This window comes from Leptopilina boulardi, unplaced genomic scaffold, assembly GCF_019393585.1.
Source record: "Leptopilina boulardi isolate dan_hultmark-lab unplaced genomic scaffold, ZJU_Lbou_2.1 LbouV2_266, whole genome shotgun sequence".
NCBI classification, from domain to species: Eukaryota; Metazoa; Arthropoda; class Insecta; order Hymenoptera; family Figitidae; genus Leptopilina; species Leptopilina boulardi.
The window spans coordinates 3,503,588-3,525,668 of NW_026137825.1; the positions used below are offsets into that span (position 1 = coordinate 3,503,588).

General features: G+C 23.3%; 3 protein-coding genes across 9 annotated transcripts in view; 2 read left to right on the plus strand and 1 right to left on the minus strand.

The window, feature by feature from the left end:
• The window catches only part of LOC127281106 (probable phosphorylase b kinase regulatory subunit alpha), a 79,820-nt gene extending 71,936 nt beyond the window's left edge, over positions 1-7,884 (plus strand). For 2 of the 5 annotated variants that reach the window (XM_051304615.1, XM_051304613.1), the window contains 10 exons: positions 983-1,130; positions 2,043-2,221; positions 2,330-2,480; positions 2,648-2,674; positions 3,002-3,285; positions 4,974-5,529; positions 5,709-5,761; positions 6,172-6,327; positions 6,640-6,897; positions 7,057-7,883. In XM_051304615.1, coding sequence (XP_051160572.1) covers positions 983-1,130; positions 2,043-2,221; positions 2,330-2,480; positions 2,648-2,674; positions 3,002-3,285; positions 4,974-5,529; positions 5,709-5,761; positions 6,172-6,327; positions 6,640-6,897; positions 7,057-7,284 — 2,040 coding nt within the window. In that variant the 3' untranslated portion in view covers positions 7,285-7,883. Of the gene's footprint in view, positions 1-982; positions 1,131-2,042; positions 2,222-2,329; positions 2,481-2,647; positions 2,675-3,001; positions 3,286-4,973; positions 5,530-5,708; positions 5,762-6,171; positions 6,328-6,639; positions 6,898-7,056 lie in introns of all 5 variants that reach the window. The other 3 variants (XM_051304616.1, XM_051304614.1, XM_051304617.1) reach the window with 3 other exon arrangements.
• A 226-nt stretch (positions 7,885-8,110) lies between these two features.
• On the minus strand, positions 8,111-12,070 carry LOC127281142 (39S ribosomal protein L28, mitochondrial). The gene is made up of 6 exons (XM_051304678.1): positions 11,903-12,070; positions 11,309-11,475; positions 9,149-9,407; positions 8,822-8,965; positions 8,416-8,594; positions 8,111-8,295 (listed from the first exon to the last, which is right to left on the minus strand). Exons 1-6 carry the CDS (start codon positions 11,933-11,935, stop codon positions 8,238-8,240), a joined length of 840 nt encoding a protein of 279 aa, XP_051160635.1. The 5' UTR covers positions 11,936-12,070; the 3' UTR covers positions 8,111-8,237.
• Positions 12,071-12,176: 106 nt separating this feature from the next.
• Positions 12,177-21,750, plus strand: LOC127281102 (citron Rho-interacting kinase-like). 3 transcript variants are annotated; one of them, XM_051304605.1, is made up of 12 exons: positions 12,177-12,301; positions 13,103-13,367; positions 13,683-13,927; positions 15,542-15,988; positions 16,150-16,282; positions 16,547-17,082; positions 17,178-19,088; positions 19,162-19,514; positions 19,894-20,054; positions 20,198-20,410; positions 20,691-20,943; positions 21,113-21,750. In XM_051304605.1, exons 1-12 carry the CDS (start codon positions 12,248-12,250, stop codon positions 21,219-21,221), a joined length of 4,680 nt encoding a protein of 1,559 aa, XP_051160562.1. In that variant the 5' UTR covers positions 12,177-12,247; the 3' UTR covers positions 21,222-21,750. The 3 variants fall into 3 exon arrangements, with proteins under 3 accessions (XP_051160562.1, XP_051160563.1, XP_051160564.1); XM_051304606.1 differs by having other exon boundaries at positions 12,210-12,289; XM_051304607.1 differs by having other exon boundaries at positions 12,236-12,422.
• The last annotated feature ends 331 nt before the right edge of the window (positions 21,751-22,081 follow it).

The following is a 22,081-nucleotide window of genomic DNA, read 5'->3' on the forward strand; positions in this document are numbered from 1 at the left end:
AAACCGGAATGAAATTTTTGGAAAAAACAGGCTTCACAATTCTTTTCTGTAATTAGATTTTTGTATTGATTTTTTTTTGAATTTAAATATAATTTTAAATTTTATATTCAAATAAAATTTTTAATATTTTTTTTTATTTCTTTCGATGAAAATAGAGTAATTTAATTGAAAATTTTTCTCCTTGAAATTTGGTGGTTTTTCTAAACCAAAATTATATTTTCTTTTTTGAATCCTATAAAATTTGTCGACTTGAATTTTTTTTCTATTATATTTTTTTAATTTTCCAAGTTTGTGAATTCTTTTTTTTTACGAAGCCTGTTATATTAAAATTAAAGAATTAAGAAAGAAAGAAAGAAAAATTAAAAAGAAAATTTCGCAAAAAATTTTGAAATTAAAAAAAGCATTTTGGAGTTAAGAGTGCATGGCTTTTGGATAAATTGTCTTTTTTGTCGAGTGGATCCTGTTTTGAGTTCAATTCTCAAATTGCATGTATATTTTAATCATTCCCTCCCCTCTCCCTTCGCTTCAGCAAATTCTTATCGTTATCATCTTTCTGCAGAGAAATTCATTTTGGCTGTTACAAATACATCAACAAAAAAAAAGTGAATTAAATTACAAAGAATGAGAATATAATTTTTATAAAAACAATTTTCTCTCTGTAATTGTAATTCACTTTTCTCGCCTCTACGCTTTTTTTTTGTTTCTTTTTTATTTTTAAATTAGATACATGTTTCATTGTCTGCCTTGGATAAATTGCGAGACAGAGGTTCGCCAGTCTGATTTCGGTATTTTTTTTTCCTTATATTTTTTTTTTCTTCTATTTTCAAGAAAATAATTTTTCAATTCAATAACTTTTTTTTAAGAAAATATAAAATTTTTAATGGACTTTTTAATGAATTAAGTTGAGAAAAATAAAATAAAAAAGAGAAAAAAAAAACATTATTAAGTCTTCGTTGGCGTACGCGTATGTTGCATGTGTTAGAATTTTGATGCGGAGGAGTTCTATATGACAAATGATGCTGCCCTTCTTGCCAGCACATTTACAACCAACATGGCCTTCCTCACCATCAACTGGAAGCAAATACTTGGCAGACCGACCATAACACTCGTTGCTACTCATAATTACTTAGGTATGCCGCTGCTGGATCTAGGTTTTCATAAAAAAAAAAAAATAAGTTTCTTCTTCCTCTTCTTCTTCTTACAATTAGAGATGATGTGATTTTTTTCTATAGGTAATTTTCCATATTGTTTCAAGGCTTCACAATTTTTTTTCTTTTTTCTATTTTTTGCCACTCTACAAAAATTCCTCTGTGAAATTTTATTTATTTATTTATTTCGTACACTAATTTAAAATATTTTTATATTTACGTTTTGAATTTTCCACAAAAAAAATTTTTATTCAGCCAAATAATTATATAGCAGATTAATTTCTATTTAACTAAATTTTTTAATTTAACAGTATTTCCATTTTTAATAGAATTTCCATACAGTTGAATATTCATTTGCCAAAATTTTCCATTAACATATTTTCTACTTAATAGAATTTTTATTTTTTCCAATTAATTATTTAACGCAAAACTAAATAATATTTTTGCCGAATAATTATATAATCCTTTTCTGTATATTTAACTATCTTTGTTTTTTTTATAAACGAAAAATTGTAAACAAATTCAAATTCTCAATTTAAATATTATTAGTAGTTACTTGGATTTTAATTTAAATTAATTAATTTCATTAAATTAAATTTAAATTAAGTTACAATAGATTTAATTAATTTGAAATTTGCTTTCTTTTACTAATTTGTGATTTTCTTTTAGTTGCACATCTCTATAATAATAGTGTTTTGCTTTCTTTTTCCAATTCTACTGTGACTCTCAGCTTTCGCTGTATTTTTCTTGCAAATATGAAAAAAATAACAAAAAAAGTTTGAGAAAAATCTCTCGCTTCTCCTTTATTTTGAGATTATTAAGAAAAAGATGAAAAAAAAATAATTGCTATTTGAATGGTTTTATTTTACATGAGAGAGAAATATTTTTTTACAGATCAGGGAAAAATTCCATTGGCAATGATTACAACAATGAAAAAACTCAAGAGCGGTTATATTAATGGAACTCGTGTTTCTCTTGGTAATTTAAATGAATTTTTAAGTACGTCCTGCATCACAAATCTCAGTTTTCTCGGTAGTGCAGAGGATGGACGTCCCGATAGATTAAATCCCGAGGTAATTTTCAAATTGAATTTTTTTATTTTAATTCTTTTTTTCAATTTTACTCTTTTTTTATTTTGTTGGTAAAAATAATGTTTTATTTTTTGTAAATTTTTTTTTCAGGTTCAACAGTATTTAGATGAACATTTAATGAAAGCTTTTCCACATCGCACAAGTCTTTTGAGTCGAACTGGCGTGAAAAGTACGAAAAATTTACGACGTCGAATGTCCGTGAAGGGGGCAATTAAAAAAACAAGATCAATTGCAGTTGAGCGTGAGTTGAAAATTAATATCAAAAAAAAAAAGAAGCTGCAAAATAATTTTTTTATTGTTCTTTTTTTTACATAAAGTTTGATTGCATGTCATCCAATGAAGATAAACTAACGCCTTTTTGCATTTTTTCTTTTTCTTTTTTTTTCATCTAATTTTCTTCATCTACAGCAGCAGTTCCTCTCATCTTGCAAGAACGTAAGTCCTTTTTAAAAAAATAACATTTCAATTTTTTTATTCACACTAACATTTGAATGTTCACATTATTCGTTTAATTTCATGCTCGATAATTTTTTCACGCTTAAAAAATTTTTACTACAAAAAAAAAAAATTATTATTCAAACTTGATTTAAAAATAAAAAATTACTAAAAATTTATTTACTGTAAATAATTTACAAATATTTTTTCGAAATTACTGCAAATATATATATTTTTATAAAACAGTTTATTTATTTTTTTTTAAAGTGAATATTATTTTTATTTAATTTAATTATTAATTATTCTCTCATCGTTTTTTTTTTTTAGCGGAAATTCTTGGAATGTCTGGAGAAGAAAGAAGACCATCGACAATATTGTCGACAAATCCCTTTATTGAAGTTACCGATACAACACTTTCGCCAAGTGTAAAAATTCCCGAACGAACACCATCGCCAACTGAAGATATGTTCCCTTGGAAATATTCTCCACGTCCACATCGGCATCGTGTCAATTCCGAGACACAATACGCTGATACAGAAGTTGAGGAATTAATGTCGATGCTGCGAGAAACTGAGAGTCTCGAGGAGCAAGGCGATATTTTGCAATATTTGGTAATTATTATTTATTTATATTTTTTAAATAATAATTTAATAATAATTAAAATTATAATAATTATTTAATTATTATTATTATAATAATTTATAATTAATGTAATAATAATATAAAATTATACTAATATTATAATAATTATTATTTTGAGTATAATAATAAAAAATTATAATTTAGCTAAATTTGTCAGAATTTCGAATTAAAACATTTTTATTTAGCCGAATAATTATTTAATGGTTTTTATTAATTACTTATTATTAATTAAGAATTAACTATTAGTATTATTATTATTATTATTATAACTAGCAAAATTACACGCGCGCGTCCAACTTTGAATGCAATGGTTGTTTCAAAATAATAATAATAATAATAATAATAATAATTCTGCATCAGTGGAGTAATAAATTAATAATAGGTATATTTCTAATTTTCATGTTATCATTTATTTATACACAGAAAAAAATGAGTTTGATGTTATATAAATAGTGATTTTTTAGTTAAGCCAGCTCATAATTAGTTAATATAATTAGTAACAACAATGAAAACCCAAGAAAAAACCTATCGAAAAAGTGATGATAAGAAAAACATAAATTAAAACCAATAGTTACAATTGGCGGTATAAATGTTGATAAATGTTTATAACGAGTAAGATCATTTTTTTGTGAATTGATAGTAAAAAAAAAAAAGATTTTTAAGTAAAAATTTAAAAAATATAAATATTAAAATTTTAGAAATAAATATTTTTGATAAAGTCATAATGTTCGATGATTTTTTATAATCTTTGAAATTACAAAAAATTAGTTTTGCTAAATATTTTTTTTGTATTTTCTATAAATATTTCGTTGCAAATGAAAATTTTTAATTTATGTTTTTTTTCAAAAAATTTAAGATAATTAATAAATATTAAAAAATTATGTAAACAAAAATAAAATTAAATTAACTGAAAATTATTAATTATATTTTAAAAAGTATTGAGCAATTAAAAAATATTTAAAAATTTTGAAAAAATAAAACCTAAAAAAAACTTTGTAATATTTTAAACTTTAAATTTAAATTAAAAATTAAAATAAAATGGAAAATTTTTTAAAAAAGCAAACTATTTTTATATTGTTTACAGATAAAAAATATAATAATTTAATAATATTAATAATAAAAACAAATTAATAATAATAAATATATGAATAATAATATATAATAAATAATAATGAATAATGAATAAATAATGAAAGAAATAATAATTATAAGTTAAAATGTTCTAATTATCTGTAATAATCATTATATAAAAAATGTATATATAATATAATAAATTTATAAATAATAATAATAAAAATTATATTATAATTGAAACTTTTTTTTTTATAAATATCAAGTAGGAAATATACTGGTGCTGCACACAATGAACAATATTTTTTTTTTTTTTTTACTTTAAACTGTCACTTAGTATATGACTTAATTAATGACGATGAATAAAAATATCCGTCGCGTTAACCATAAAATATTACGAAATCAAGAATTGTCAAAATTTTAGAAAAACAAAAGGAACAAAATACGACTAACTTCAAGTGTGGACAGACTGAATTAATGAATGAATACGGAAATTATTATAGTTAATTTTTTATTTTCCATTTTTATATTCTTATAAGTTTATTTAAAAAAATTTAACTCCTTTTTTTTCTAATCTTGATCACAGGTTGACACTCAGGGTTTGCAATTTAACACCGGAATGGTGGAGGATGGTCATTCGGTTCTTGTGAAAGATTTATTAAAGGGCCTCTATGAAAAGGCGTGTCAACAAAAAATGTGGGGAATTGTTCGTCACACTGCGGGTATGTTGGGCAAAAGAGTTGAGGATTTAGCGAAAGCCGTCACTGATCTTCTTGTGCGACAAAAACAAGTAACTGTTGGAATGCCACCAAGTAATGAACACACAATTGTTGCACCATTACCAGAAAATGAATTACGCTCATTAATTCATCAAGCATATGGTGATGATGAATCAACGGCAATGTTAACGCAAGAATTACTTGTCTATCTTGCAATGTTCATTAGAACTGAACCACAATTATTTCATGAAATGTTAAGGCTACGAATTGGTTTAATTATTCAAGTAATGGCAACTGAATTGTCGCGTACTCTTATTTGTAGCGGTGAAGAAGCATCAGAACATTTACTCAATCTCTCGCCATTTGAAATGAAAAATTTACTTCATCATATTATGAGTGGAAAGGAATTTGCGATTAGCAGCGGTTTGTATCTTTTTTTTTTGCTATTACGCAAATTAATTATTAATTTCCTATTATTTTTTTTTATTAATTTTTTAGAGAAAATTTCCTTTTTTTGATAATTTTATAATTATTTATAAAAAAAAGAAAAATTGGAAATAAATAAGAAAAAAGTAGGAAGATAAATTTTTAAATTGTTACAGTTGGACGTGGCAATTTTTCCGTTATCAGCTGCAAATCGGGGAAAGTCAGCAAGGTATTAATTTTTTATATTTCGTATTTTGATTTTCCATAATTCTCACTATTACATTTTGCAATTAAAATGCAATTTTTTTCGTTGTACAATTTGTTAAATTTTTTAATTATTTTCATATTCAATGATTTAATTTAAAAACAATTGAATTGAAAAGAAAATTAATTTAAAAAATAATTTCGATATAAATCGATAAATTTAGAAAAATTTTGAATTTGAAAAAATAGTATTAACTTCTTGATGTTATTTATGTTGACAATAAAATTTGTTTATTGAAATTTTATTTTAAATAGAAAATTAGTATATTAGAATTATAAAATAGAATTTTTTTTTAGAGTAAAATATGATGTCAATAAATTAAATATTGAAGTAATTTTAATTAGCGTATTTTTTCTTTCTTTTTTTTTGTAAAGAAATCGCAGATTGGATTTTTGAGTGCAGATCCAGGCGAAATAGGAGAAATTGAACCAGATCGACAGGGACAATGGTTACGAAGACGAAGACTCGATGGAGCTTTAAATCGTGTTCCAAGAGATTTTTATCCTCGTGTTTGGCATGTTTTAGAAAGAGTAATATTTTTATTTTTATTCTCTCTAATGTTAATGATTATTATTATTATTCTTTTAATAATAATTATTATTATTTTAATTATTTTTTGTATTAAACCAAGTCCACTTCTGGGCGGAAAGGCTGAAATTTAATTAATAAATAAATATTATTTTAATTATTTAATAATAAAAATAATAATAATTATTATTATTGAAGTTAATAATAAATTATAATTTAAGAAAAAAAATATATAATTATTATTATTGAAGTTAATAATAAATTATAATTTAAGAAAAAAAAAATATAATTATTATTTTCTTGTGATTTTCTAGTGTCAAGGATTGGCAATTGAGGGAAAATTATTGCAACAAAATCTCACTCAAGAAATGACACCGGGTGAATTAAAATTTGCATTGGCTGTTGAAACATTTTTGAATACAATTCCACAGCCGGAATATCGTCAACTTGTCGTTGAGGCTTTAATGGTATTAACACTCGTTACCGAGTACAATGTTTTACCGTCTTTAGGAGGAATTATTGCAGTCGAAGATTTGGTCCACAAGGCTAATGGCATTTTTCTCGCCGATCAGGTTCGTGTTTTTTTTTTCAAATTACAATTTCCTTTTTTTTTTTTTTAATTATATGTATATTTTTATAATTATTTATTTATTTTTTCAAAATAATAAAAGAAAGGTTCCTTTTTGAAATAATAATAACAAAAAAGGTTTTTTTTTCTCTTTTTTTTCCAGATCAAATGTGATGGAGATGCGACTTTATGTTGCGCGAAACCAAAAGACCAAAGGGAAATAAATTCAACGGGAATGTTACTTTGCGGTGGTGCTGCATACGTTTGTCAACATTTTTACGATAGTGCGCCAAGTGGAAGTTTTGGTACAATGACATACATTACGAGAGCTGTGGCTTCCATGTTAGACTGTTTGCCGATTAATCACGATCTAGAGTGTTCTATATCATAGGTAAATTGTTTTTATTTTTTTTTTCATATATTATATACACTTTAACCCCTTTTACAGTCACTTAATTTTTTTACAATTTTCCTCCAAGGACTAAAAAAGTTTTTTTTTTACTTTTCAAAAAGAACAAAAAGATTACAAAAATAATAAATTAAAAAAAAATGATCGATTTAAATTTGATATTACATTAATTTAATTGAAAACTTAATATAAGTGCAAATTATAATCAATTTATAATTTTAAATTGAAAATTATAATAATTGAATATTAATTAATAATTATTTTATATTAAACTAATAAAATATAAATTTCCATTTTTTTTTAAATTTAAGGTAAATTAATATTAAATATTAATTTCTATTTTTTAATATTTGAATATTAAAAAAGTTTTTTTTTCGCGATTAGAAAATAAATTAAATGGAACGAATGAAAAAAAAAATGTGACTGGAAAAGGGTATTTACAAGTGTTAATTGTATAGTTAATTTCATTTTTTTTTCGAATGAAAATTTGTGTGAAATTTCCTTATAATTTTTACACAATTCGACGGAAAATCAAGTGCCAAGAAAATAAAAAAAAATTTAGATAATTGTGTATAAAATACTCGTATATTATTATATTATTATTATTATTATTATGAATAAACGTTAAATAAATCTTTAAAATTTTTCCTATAAATATATTTAAGTTTTCGGCAAATATTATATATTTGCTTTTTTTTGTTTAACTTTCTCGTATTTTATTATTTTACATTAAATTCCAAAAGGGAAAAAATTTTCCAATTTCAAAGGGAATTATTTTTAATTTTTTTAAAGAAGACAAAATTTGAAATTTGCCTTTTTTTATGCAATTAGTTACATTTTATTTTTATTCTATAAAAAAAAATGTAAAATTTCATTTGTTTTTCTATTTAAAAAAAAATTAACAATTTTATTTTTTCAATTTGTTACAAATTGTCTTAATCTGATTTTGTTTTACTTTTAAAGGGATTGAAGTCCTTGATTTTTGAAAGTAAACTGAAAAAAAAGAAAAATTTTCAAATTAATATAAATTTGTTTGTTTGTTAATATTTTATAGGTATTTTTTTTATTATTTTTGTACTTCAATATTTTTTTTTTTTTTTTAATTTGACTAACCTGTTGTCCTCCTCATATTGTTCGCTTGCCTCGGTATTATTTCGCAATTCTTCAATTAATTTTTTTCGATATTCAATTTTCATAGGCTCTATCACAATTTTCGCCTCCTTTTCTTCTCTTAATTTTATATTCGCCTCTTTAAATGTCAAACCATACCATTCAATTTCTTTCGGCGTATACTAAAAAATGATAATTTAATTTATTTAATATCAAAACAAAATTTAATATTTATATAATTAAATAATTAAATTCATATTAAATATTAATGAAAATTTTTAGTGAAATAAATTTTTAAAAGTTCAATTAAACAAATACGAAAATAAAATAAAAAAAATAAATAAATCGCCACATGCAATTTTAGGAAAAAGAATATTTTTCTTTAAAAAAAGAAATTTCATTTTCTTACATCATTTAGATAATTTTTATACATTTCATAAACCTCTTCTCGTTTATCAGGATCATCTGGATAGAGAGTTTTGTTTGCGAGAGCCAAAAGTATTTTTCTCTTCAATTTAATACCGAGCAAACTTCTTATATCACAAGCTTTTGTCTGTGAAAATTAAAATCGTAATCAATTTTACAATTAAATGAAATTTAAATTAGAATATTAAATATATATATATATATTAATTAAATTTAAATCAATAATTTTTGAACTTAATTTTTTAAATTAATAATTAATTTGATTTTTTTTAATCATTTTAAAAAATTTTTAATTAAATTAATTACGTACTTTTAAAATATAATGATCCAAACCATAATTGGAGTGTATTAATTCAAGTGCTCTTGGTGTGACAATTGTTTTTAAATATAAATTTAAAACTTGACTATAAACAACTGACGATATTAATCGTGGAAACCAAAATTGAGGAACTCTCCTACTGTAGCGATCTTTTTTTGTAAATCCCTGTATTACACCCTCGCCACCCCAAAGACCTTCGTCAGCTTCTAAGGGGAATTTTAAGGGAATTGGATAATCTTGCACTGGATGTCTGCATAAAAAAAAAAATCAATAAAAATTGGATGAAAAAAAAAAACGAATTAGTGATACTAAAATTGATAAACGAAAATTTTCTATTAAAAAAAAAATATAGAATTACATAATATAATTGGAATTTTCGTAATAAATTTCAATTATGAACAATTATATAATAATAAAATGCTTGGTCTGTCCTTCTGTCCTAACTTGAAGTTGGCCTTTTCTGATTTCACGTGTTTTTTTTGAATAGTAATCTTATGACGTGTCCAATTTTGACAATTCTTTTTCTCATTTTTGCCAAAGTTGTATAATTGTGTTTCCAATTTTCGGAATAAGTTTCTTTAAAATTCCAAATTCGAAAATTCAATTCACGAAGCTGAAGTACACAACGTTTACCAACGAAATTTTTTTTTAAAGTTGTATATTGATTCAAAAATTGTATACAAATACAAAAAATTAATAATGAGAAAAAAGATGCGCCAGGAAATTTCGTACAAGATAGTAATTTGAAAAAAAATTTATTTTTAAAAATTAATTTTTAAGGTACCAGGGGCCAACGAATACCTATTAAATATTAATAATATTAATATTAATTAATATTAATTAATATTAATTAAAGACACAAAAAGTCGTTTTAGTCGAATTATATTCCAAAAAAAAGTGGATTTGTTTTTTATTTTAACAAAAATATTTTACAGATTTTTAAATAAAAAATTTTTTTTTAATAATAATCCTTTTCGAAGGGTTAAAGTTGAAATTTTTAGAAATAATTAAATTTCAAAAGATATTGTTAATTTTCAAACAATTATTAAATTTTACAGTAATAAAAATAATTTATCAAACAATTTTTGGAAAACATTTTTTAAAATTAATTGAATTTTCAAAGATTTAAAATTGAGATTTTTGAAATTAATTGAAACTTTAAGTGTTTTGTAATTAAAATTTTAGATGATTTCACTAAAAATTTATTAGAAAATGCGGACAAAATACAATAATTTGAAAATCATTTTTAATTGAAAAATGGTTTCAGATAGTTGAATTTTCAAAGAATATTATTAAAATAGTTAAAAATAATTGAATTTCCTTAGAGTTATAATTGAAATTATTAAATTTCAAAAAAAAAATGTTCGATGGAAAATTTTAGAAATAATTAAATTTTAGATGCTTTTAAATTTAAATTATTGAAAATTCAATTAATTTTGAATTCAAATTTTTGAGAATAATGAAATTTTATTTGATTTTAAATTTGGAAAATAATTGAATTTCAGTTCATTTTGAATTTAAAATTTTGGGAAATAATTGAATTTTAATTGAAATTTTGGATAATAATTTAATTTAAGTTCATTTTTTATTGAAAATTTGGATAATTAATTTTGAATAGAAATTTCAGAAAATAATTGAATTTTATTTCATTTTAAATTAAAAACTTGGTAAATAATTAAATTTTAAATTGAAAATTTTGGATAATTATTGGATTTTTAATTGATTTTGAATTAAAATTTCGGGTAATAATTCAATTTTAGTTTATTTTGAATTGAAATTTTTAAAAAATAATTCAATTTTATTGTGATATTTTTTTTTAAATTATAAACAATTGTTAAATTTCATAAAAATTTTAATTGAAAAATAATTTTGATATAATTGAATTTGTTATGTATTTCATTAAAATTATTAAAAATAATTAATTTAGTAAAGAATCATTTTAGTTCAAAATTTGTTAAATAATTGAATTGAAGAAGATCTGAAGAAGATCTAGATTTTATACTAAAAAAATGTATTTTATTTACATTTATTTACATTTATTAATCTTTAATTTCTTTATAACAAACAATTAAATACTCAATTTGGCGCGCTTACGCGCGTTTAATTTTGCTAGTTTTTAAATAATTAATTAATTAACAAACAATTACTCACATTAATCCTGACTTTTCATCACGATAATATCGTCCCTCTCTTTTAATATAATGAAGAGGTTCAGGTTCTTGTATTTTCCATTCGTTGTAGAATTTTTTATATTCATTGGGTAAATACACACCTAAACCTTTTGTCCATTTATTTGTTTTTTTGTAATAGTACAAAGCCTACAGACATTAAAATAATTATTTTGTGAAAAAAATACTATTTTTCTTTTTAAATTACAAAAAAAAAAAGATTTTTCAAAATACAATATTGCAAATATATTAATTATTGTTTAGAATTATGATTTTTTAAAGAAAATTAAAATTACATTTAAATTTATATATTAATTACATTTTAATTAAATTTTATAATTACATTTTCATTGAGGTTATGTTTAAAAAAATTTTATTCATTTTATATTTGGCCAGTTCAAATAAATAAATATTATATTTATCAAATATGACAGTAATTAATAAAAATAGTAATTTAATTTCAAAAATTTACATTATTAATCTATTTCTTTTGAAAAAATAAAAAATCGTATACACTCTTTTGGAGGTTAGTTTCGAGTAATAACGTGAATATTAAAAAAAAGAAATAATGACTTACCTTTCCAATATTTTGATTAACTTGTGAAGCCATTATTAAATTTTATTATATACTATTTCTATATTTATAAAATTAATACATTTTTTTTTTATTATTTTCCTTTTCTACAAATAGCAGACAAATTAATAATTGTTATTGTTTTTATTATTAAAAGGTTGGTAGCGACATTTCACATTTCGGATACTTTACTAACATAACGAACCCAACCTTGACGGTGATTAAGTGATATGAACGTACCTTTATGCATTGTTTTCCAACCCTCCACAAAATTGTCCACCAATCAAAGAACAGTAGAATGATGGCGTCAATAGCGCAACTACAAACTGTTTTGAAACGGATTTAAAAATGGAGATCGCTTTGCAACCGTCACCGAATGGAAAAATTAAAGTGAGAGAACGTGTAAGTTTTGATTAAATAATAAATTGTTTAAATTAAACAGTAGAATTTTTCTAAACATAATGTGTGTAGAGTATAATTAGTGTTTAAAGTGGAACAAAACAAAAGTGCACCGATAATGGAGGTTAGAATTATAATTATGTGTATACAATACAATTTGAGTTTGTATATGAGATAAACATAATTTGCATGCAAAATGCCGTGATATTTATAAAATTGTGACCGGCTTTGATATTTCTTTTTTCTTTTATTTAAATTTAATTATTTATATTTTAAAAACAGTGAAATTAGTTAAAAAAAATTTTTTTTTTTTGTTTTTGATTATGTGTATATAGCATTTCCCCCGCGCTTCTGACGCGGAAAAAATCACAAAGATGTCAACAAACTTAATATTCACTGATTAAATCTAAAAATTCGGGAATTTTCTTTAATAATCGTTTAATATTTTTTTTCTAGTACATAACAACAATTATTATTGATAATAATTATTAAATAATTATTTTAAATTTTAGTATTTGGAAAAATTTTCCTTACAATTTTTTCTTTTTATTATTTTTTTAGGAGAAATAAAAAATTGTTTTTAATTTAAATTTTTACTTTAATTGAAATTTTTATCCTAATTTTATATATATTTTTAATAGCTAAATATTAATTTTTTTTATAGAAATAAGTAAAATTCTCTTTAGTGAATAAGAAAACAATTTTTGTTATTAATAATTTAATTTTATTTATATTGAAATTAAAAAAAAAAAATCGCAAATTAAGATAATTATTTAAGGGTTTTATTTTTTCTTTTCATAAAAGTCATCACGACGAATGTTAGACAAAATGGATCTCGATGTAGAATTTGAGAATAAAAAACGCGAACTCAAAGAAGTTCGTGAGCAAAGGAAAAAATTACTCGAACTTCAAGATAAGACGAGTTTGAATTTAAAAGCAAATTCCAATTTGGAATCACAATTAACTGAAAAATCAAAGCAACTCGATTTATCGAATAGAAAAAGGGATAATCTCGAGCGAGAATTGGTTACTTCTCGATCGGAAGCAGCTGGAATAAAAAGAATTCTAGGTAAAAAAAAAAAAAAAAGAAATTGAAGCAAAAATATAATTTTTTAATCATTTATTTTTACTTTACCAACAAATTTTTTTTCTTAAAGAAACTGTTTTGTATACAGGAAATTTTACAAAAATAAATTTTTTTAATTTAAAACTCCTTAAAATATAAGTCAATTTTATTTTTTTATTTTTTGAAATATTGAAAAATTAAAATAATATAAAAATTTTGTTAGAAAAAATAAATTGAAACTAAAAAATGGAAAATTAAATTTTTTTAAAAAATTAATATAGTAAAAAATGTAATTTAATGAATTTCATGTATTCGTAGAATTGGAGAGGCAAGAGAGACGAGAATTAGAAACAAGGGCATTGAACTTGATAAAGGGCGCAAAGAGAAAATGGGAAAATGCAGAAAAAGATAAAATTGCTCAACTTAATAAACACATTGAAACGCAAACAACACGAATTGCCGAGTTATGCTCAAGTAATAATGATATGAGCGCACGATTACAACGTGCCGAATCTGAATTAAAAACATCGACCGCCGAATTGAAAAAACTCCGCTCTTTTCAGGTATTTTTTTAAAAATATTTATCTATTTTTTCAATTAAACATATACAAATTTTCCTTTTTTTCTATCAAATAATAAACATTTTTACTCCCGTATATTGAATAAATAAATATCAGGCCTCGGATTATACGACTTTTTCAACTATTTCCGACTTTTTTCGACTTATTTTAATAAAATGCGACTTTTTCGACTTTTTTTTACATTTAAAAAAAATTTTTTTAAATAAAATACGTTTTTTTTAGTATAAAATGCAGATCTTCTTCAGATCTTCTTTATTTCAATTAATTAACAAATTTTTAACTAAAATTCTTCACTAAATTAATTATTTTTAATAATTTTAATGAAATTCGTCACAAATTCAATTATTTCAAATTATTTTTCAATTAAAAACTTTTATGAAATTTAACAATTGTTTAAAATTAAAAATAAAAATCAAATAAAATTACCAAAAATTTTTAATTCAAAATCACAAATCAATCAATCAAAATCAAATAAAATTCAATTATTTTCAAAATTTTCAATTCAAAATCAACTAAATATCAATTATTTTCAAAAATTTCAATTCAAAATCAACTAAATTTCAATTATTTTCAAAAATTTCAATTCAAAATTAACTAAAATTTAATTATTTTCAATTCAAAATCAGAGAAAATTCGGTTATTTTCAAAATTTTCAATTCAAAATCTTTTAAAATTCAATTATTTTCCAAATTTCCAATTTAAAATCAATTAAAATATTCAATTATTCTCAAAAATTTCAATTTAAAATTAATTATTATTAAAATTTTCAATCAAAAATCAACTAAAATTCAATTATTATCCAAAATTTCAATTGAAATTTAATTATTTCTAAAATTTTCCATCAATAATTTTTTAAAATTTAATAATTTCAATTATAACTCTTCCGAAATTCAACTATTTTAAACCATTTTTCAATTAAAAATGGTTTTCAAATTATTGTATTTTTGTCCGTAATTTCTAATAAATTTTTGTTGTGAAATCATCAAAAAAAAAATTTAATTAAAAATCACTTGAAGTTCAATTAATTTCAAGAATCTCAATTGTAAATCTTTGAAAATTCAATTACATTTAAAAAATGTTATCTAAAATTATTTAATAAATTATTTTTAGTTCTGTAAAATTTAATTATTGTCTGAAAATTAACTTTTGAAATTCAGTTTTTTGTTAAGATTTCAACTTTAACCCTTTTCAAAATTATTATTATTTAAAAATCTAAAAATTTTTTATTAAAATAAAAAAAATCGACTTTTTTTGGAATATAAATCGATTAAAACGACTTTTTTTGTGCCTTTAAGTCGATCGGAGGTCTGAAATAATAGTAATTTCATAGGAATAATTAAAATACGATTAATTTCTAATAAAAAAAATTAATTAAAATTTCTAATTCCTATGTATACGATTTTTAAAAAATTGAGGTTTTTTTAATTGAAATTAAATTTCAATTAAATTAATTTAAATGTCCACATTGTAAATTAAATGAAACTAAATTTAAAATTAATATTTGAATTTTATTAATTAATTTCATTTCAAAGAAATTTTGTATTTAATAAAAACAGATTGAAAAATTGTTTAATAATAATTTTTTTTTTTTTAAAGGTTCAATATAAAGAGTCATTGGCAAAAATGCGTGAATTAAATCGTCAAAGTGCACAAGGAGTGGGTAATAAATTAGAACAAATGGCAGCGCGTGCACATAATCAAATTGCCGAATTACGTACAAAACTTGAATTAGAAGTGGCAAAAACAGCTGATTTAGAGAGTAATTTACGTGATGAGCAGGACTCAAATCATTGTCGTCAATCGCGATTAAATGTTGCATTGGAATTAGCACAATCGGAATTACGCGATTGTCAAGAACAATTGAGAAGTTTAAAGGCAACAATACCGGCGCGCGATGCCGAAATGGAGGAATTAAAAAAAGAATTACATCAAAAGACAATACAATTGGAAAATGCTGTTGTTAATGAACAAACAGTTATTAGTATGCAGGAGCAAATTGAAAGAATATGCGCTGAGAATGATCAATTGAGAAATCAACTTGAAGTAAGAAAAAAAGAAATTTTTTTTAATTAAAAAATACTTTTTTTTTTTTGAAAATAAAGCTTTTCTTTTATTTTCCATTTAAATTTTTTTTTAGCATAAATATATTATTTACTTTTAATTTGGTTGAAATTAATGTTAAAAATTGATTCTCGATTTTTAAGGCAACAAAATCAGATCTCAGCGACACTTTGATGAGTTTGGAGCAAAGGGAATCGATTGCTTTGAGTTTGGAACGAGTTGAACAAGACAGAGCAACATTGGAACTTCGATTGCGTAGTTCTTTGGAAAAAGAAGGTATTTGAAATTTTTACCATCCATTTTATAAAATCAAACATTTTGTTAAATATTAATTATTGTTCAACAAAATTAATAAATAAAATTAGTAAATACAATAAGTAAAAAATTTTTTTTGAAAATTAGTAAATAAAATTGTTAAATAAAAATAGTAAACAAAATAATATAAATAAAATAATCAATGAATAAAAAAAATTCACGATTAACAAAAATTAAATAACATTTTTCATTAAAAAAATAAATTCTTTTTTTTTTCGAAAACAGAGGAACAATTGCGAAAAGTCAGCAATTTAGAAGAATTATTACGACGACTTGAGCAAAGTGTGTCAAAACTTGAAACAGAAAATGCCACATTAAAAGCAATTGATCATGAAAAACCACAAGCGCCAAAACGCTTATCATCAATTGATTATAATAATTATCATGGTAAAAATATTTCACAATTAGAACAACAATTACAAAAATTAGAACAACAATTACAAACGGCAAATGAAAATTTAGCAGCTGAACAAAAAGTTGCTAAACAAGCACAAATTTCATTATGGAAAAAAGAAAAAGAATTGTCAGATGCAAATCTTGATAAACGTATTGCAACAAGAGAGGCAAAAACGGCTGAGGAAAAAATTAAAAATTTACAAGACGATAAACATCGTTTATTGGAGAAATTGAAGAAAATGGAAAAAGACGAGGAGGATAAATCGGCGAAATTATTGAAAGAAATGGAAAGTGCAAAATTATCGTTGAATGAAATAACAAGAGAATCATCGAGAAATAAAATGCAAGCAGATTCTGCTCAAAGGGTGAGTTTTTTTTTTGTTAAAATCAAATTTCTTTTTTAAATTAAGTTATTTATTGTATTTTTTCAAAATTTAATAAAAAAATTTCCTTTATTCAGGCACTAACACAGGCGAATAAACAAATAGAAGAATTACAAAATTCAAGTGCAGCGTTACGTCGTGAATTGGACGCAACACGAAAACAAGTGCGTGGCAATCAGGATCGTATGGATTCATTTAAAGCTGAGAATGAACGTTTAAAATTACAAATATCAAAGCATAATGATACACAGGATGAATATGAGGCAAAACTTGAAAAATTACAAGAAGAAGTAAATAGTTATCATGTGAATAATGTTCTTCTTAAGGAGACATGTACCGTTTTAGAGGAACAATTAACTGATTATGAACGTTTAACAAATGATCATGAGACACGTGAAAATACATTAATTCAAGAAAAAATGCGCCTACAAAAAGAATTGGAATCAACGGAGGTGAATTTACGTGAAGCAAAAATAGCACAAAATGAAGAGAAAACAATGCGTTTAGTTGCTGAACGTGCAATTGAACGTTTAGAATCAGACGCATCTGATATTGAAGGTGAACGTAATACATTATCATCGCAACGTGATGAATATAAAAAATTAGCACAAAAATTAAATGAAGAAATTGGTGTGCTTACAATTAAATGCGATTCACTTGAATGTGATTTATCACAAACACGTCGTTTACTTGATGTTTCAAAAGAAGAGGCAAGAATTGTTAAAGAAGAATCATCACAACATTTAACGAGATTACATGAATTAAAGGAGACAAATTTAAATTTAATGGCCGATCTTCAAGATACTGTTGATCAATCACAGGAATTAAGAACACGTGTCGCTGAACTTGAGGGCGTTATGGATGAAATGAGACAATTTTATCAGGAACGTGAAGTTAAAGCCGGTAGTACATGTCAACAACAAACAAAACTCATTGATTATTTACAATTAAAACTTGAGGAATGTGGTAAAAAGAAAAAAGGTGTTTGCGATAAAATATTTGGTTCAAAGAAAGAGAATACACCGCCAAATGTTGGTGCAGCAATGCCCGTTGGTTATCGTGAATTAGAAAATCAATTGGATAAAGAACGTGCAAAAGTAAAAGCATTAACTGAACAAATATTAACGACAAAAACGGCAAAATTAACAACATCACCATTAAAATCAACATCACCACGACAATCGCCGGAGAAAAAATATATTGATAATAGTACAGATATGATGACACGTCATCTTTCATTACAAAGAATAAAACACAATATTCCACATCGTTTTAATATTAGTTTACCAATGAGAGCTGGTAAATGTTCAGCGTGTCTTGATTCAATACAATTTGGTAAACGTGCAGCAATTTGTAGTGAATGTCAAATAATGACACATTTAAAATGTTCAGTATCAGTGCCGGCAACATGTGGTTTACCTGGTGATTTTGCACGACATTTTGGTAAATATTCACGCGATAGTTTAAATAGTTTATCAAGTAATGGTGAAAGTGTTAGAACATTGGCTATTGATGAGCCTGATAAACCAGAGCGTGATACGGATTATTTAATGAAAACAAATCAACAGCAGAAAAATAATGATAATGAATTGGTGACAATGGAAAGTTGGGTAAAAGTGCCAGGTAGAGGAAAATCGTGTTGGGAGAGGAAATATTTGAAATTAGAGGGTGCTAATTTATTGATTTATGAACATCAACCAAGTCCAGGTATGGTGCCAATAAATCGTTTGGAATTAACGGAAAAAGATGGTTTTATCATTAATGATGCTGTTGAAATGGCCGATGTTGTTGGTACGGCAAAATCTGATTTACCATTTATCATTCGTGTTGAACCAAATTCACCGACAACATGTTGGCCAACGGCGCGACTTGATATTATGGCATTAAGTCAATTGGATAAGAAAAATTGGCTTAAAGCATTAAAATCACTTTCAAATACACCAAAGATTGATAAATATCATACGGTTTTGAGATTGGAGAAAAATCAGGTATTTCATTAATTAAAAAAAATTTTTTTTTATTTTGACTATTTTATTGATATGAAAAATTATTTTTTTCCAGTTGGATCTTAATTGTCTTGTTGAATTGAGTGAGGAGGGTGTATTATTATTGGGCGCCGAGGAAGGTTTATATTCGTATCAATCGTCAAAAGCACAAGTATTGACGGCAATAAGAGGCGTGAAAAAAGTTCATCAATTAACATTACATCCAAAATTGGGATTAGCATTAATGATTGCCGGTGAGGATCGACAATTGGTTGCTTGCGATTTGAGACAATTAAAAAGTAATGCAGTCGCTGCTGAATGTTCACGTCCTGCAATTAATACAAAACCAGTACTTACCGGTTCAGAAAGTTGTCATCTTTATCAAGTACAAGGCGAAATGCTTTGTGCAGCAACAACATCGCACGTCATGTAAATATTATATAATTAATTCAAAAAATTATTATTTTTATTAATTTACTATTTTTTAATTATTTTTTTAAAAATATTTTTATTATTCATTATTAATTCAATAATTATGATATTAATTCTTCTATTTGAAAATTGTTTTCCGATTTTTTCAGTTTTATTGAGAAAAAATACGAAAATAGATATTTAAAATTTTTAATTTTTGAATTATATTTTCGTTAATTAAAGCGGGAAATTGACATTTTTTTTAAATTCAAATTAATTTGAAAAAACAAATAAAATTTATAAAACTGAAATTTAATAATATAAAATTTTAAAAAAATATTAACAATTGATTTTTTTTTCAATTTTATAAAAATGTAATATTTTTTATAATTTACAGACTTCTTAAGTGGACAGTAAATGAAGATTCCGGCGAATTTATCGGAATTCGCGAACTTGAAACGCAAGAGCCTTGTAGTTGTGCCTTATTTGCAAGAAATATACTAATTGTTGGCTGTAATAAATTTTATCAAATTGATATGACGACTTATGAAATCGATGGTGAGTTATTTCAATGATAATTGTGAAAAAAAACATTAATTTAATTAAAAATTAAAAATTAAATTAATAATAATTAAAAATTAAATTAATAATAATAAAAAATTAATTTATTTATTTAGTAAATTTTTCTTTTGTTTCGTTAGATTTTCCGGAAGAGGATGATAATTCAATTAAAGCTGCTCTCATGGGTGTTGCGAGACTTGGCATTTTTCCGGTTTGCGTTCTCGATGTATCGAGTAATCCACAACATGTTGAATTGTTACTTTGCTACAATGAATTTGGCGTTTTTGTCAATGAAAAAGGACAAAGAACACGAAATATTAATCCAAATTGGAGTCATCTTCCGTTTGCATTCGGTAAGAAATTTTTTTTTTGTACTAATACTATATTTATATGGAAAAGTATTATTTTTGAAAAAATTTTATTTACTTATTTTTGTAATTTTAGTTTTTAAATATTTTTTTTATTTACAAGATATTATTATTTTTTTTAAACAAATTTTCTATTCATTATTTTTTTTTTAGTTATTTTTACTTTTGAAATTTTATTTTTGTTTTTAACAAACAAAATAGTAATAAAAATAATAAAAATAATAGAAATAAAATAGGTAAACTAATGAATTTGAAATTTTTGCAGCTTATCGCAAACCGTATTTGTTCATTGTACATTTTTCATCAGTGGAAATAATAAAAATCGATTCCGAATCATTTAAATCGTACTCGAATAAACCGGAAAGAACATTAATGGAATTCAATAATCCTCGTTATTTGGGTTTGGCTGGTACCAAAGGTATTTACATATCTGCTGTTAATACCGTTCTTGAATTACTGAAAATCGAAGGAAATTCATTAATACGAAATAGTGGCAGTCTCACTAGTATAGATACATTGTAAGTACCAAATTTAATTTATTTACATTCATAATTTATTTTTCATTTATAATTTATACCAATTTAATTTATTTATATTTTCAACTATTTTTTTATTTATTTAATCGATATTTTTCTAGGATTTTAAAAAAAGATTAATTTTAATAATTTTCAAATAAATAATTTACAGATGTCAAAATGAAGATAGTTCGTCGGAATTCAGTTTTACATCGAGTTTAATGGACGTACTCGATAATAACGGTAGGAAAGTACATTTTTCTAATGTGTCTAATAATTAACGAACAAAAAGTAAAAAGTCATTTAATTTCTATATAATTAAATTAGAAGAAAAAAAAAAAAATATTGGATAATATTTAAATTACAATAAGTTTTTTATTGTGTAAATCTTCGATAAACTTATATTTTATTTTCATTGATTAATATCAACGACTATAGAAATTTTACTTATGAATTATTTATAATTATGTGTTCAATTAACAGTAAAAAGAAACAAAATTTTGAAGCAAACAACACAAATAATTTAGATTTTAAAAAAAAAGAAAAAGAAAAAGATCTCTGCAAAAAATTCTATTTGATCAGTGTTCAAAATTTTTCTCTTATAGGTTTTATTTATTATTTTTTTTACATCATCTTGACTCGCAAAAAAAAACAACTGATCAATGTAATTTTTTTTTCTCATTTATAGTATTATTTAAAAAGCTTGCCATATTGATATTTTTTTTTTTGTTTTTTGTTAAGTAAACAAGCTTTTAGACAAGTATTTTTTTTTTTTGTATATTAGATATAAAACTATTTCCAGTCGGGAAATACGTATAGTTTTAAAAAAGGAAATGTACTTTTTTGAATACCTGACATTTATAGATGAAGAAAAATACTTATTTTCAATTTGATAGAATTGAAAAAAAACTTTCTTTGTATTTTTTAGTAAAAAAAAAAATGTGTACAATGCTTAATATATTCTTTTTGTAAACAATCTTACAATCCTGCGATTTGATTGAATTGCGTTTTTTTTTGTCGATTCAGGATTTGTTTGATTCTTAAGAAAAAATAAATAAATAAAGAAAATCTGATTTTTCGAATATTGATGTGGACAAAAAATACCTTGTTTTATATATTTTTAAAATGTATTTCAAATTTT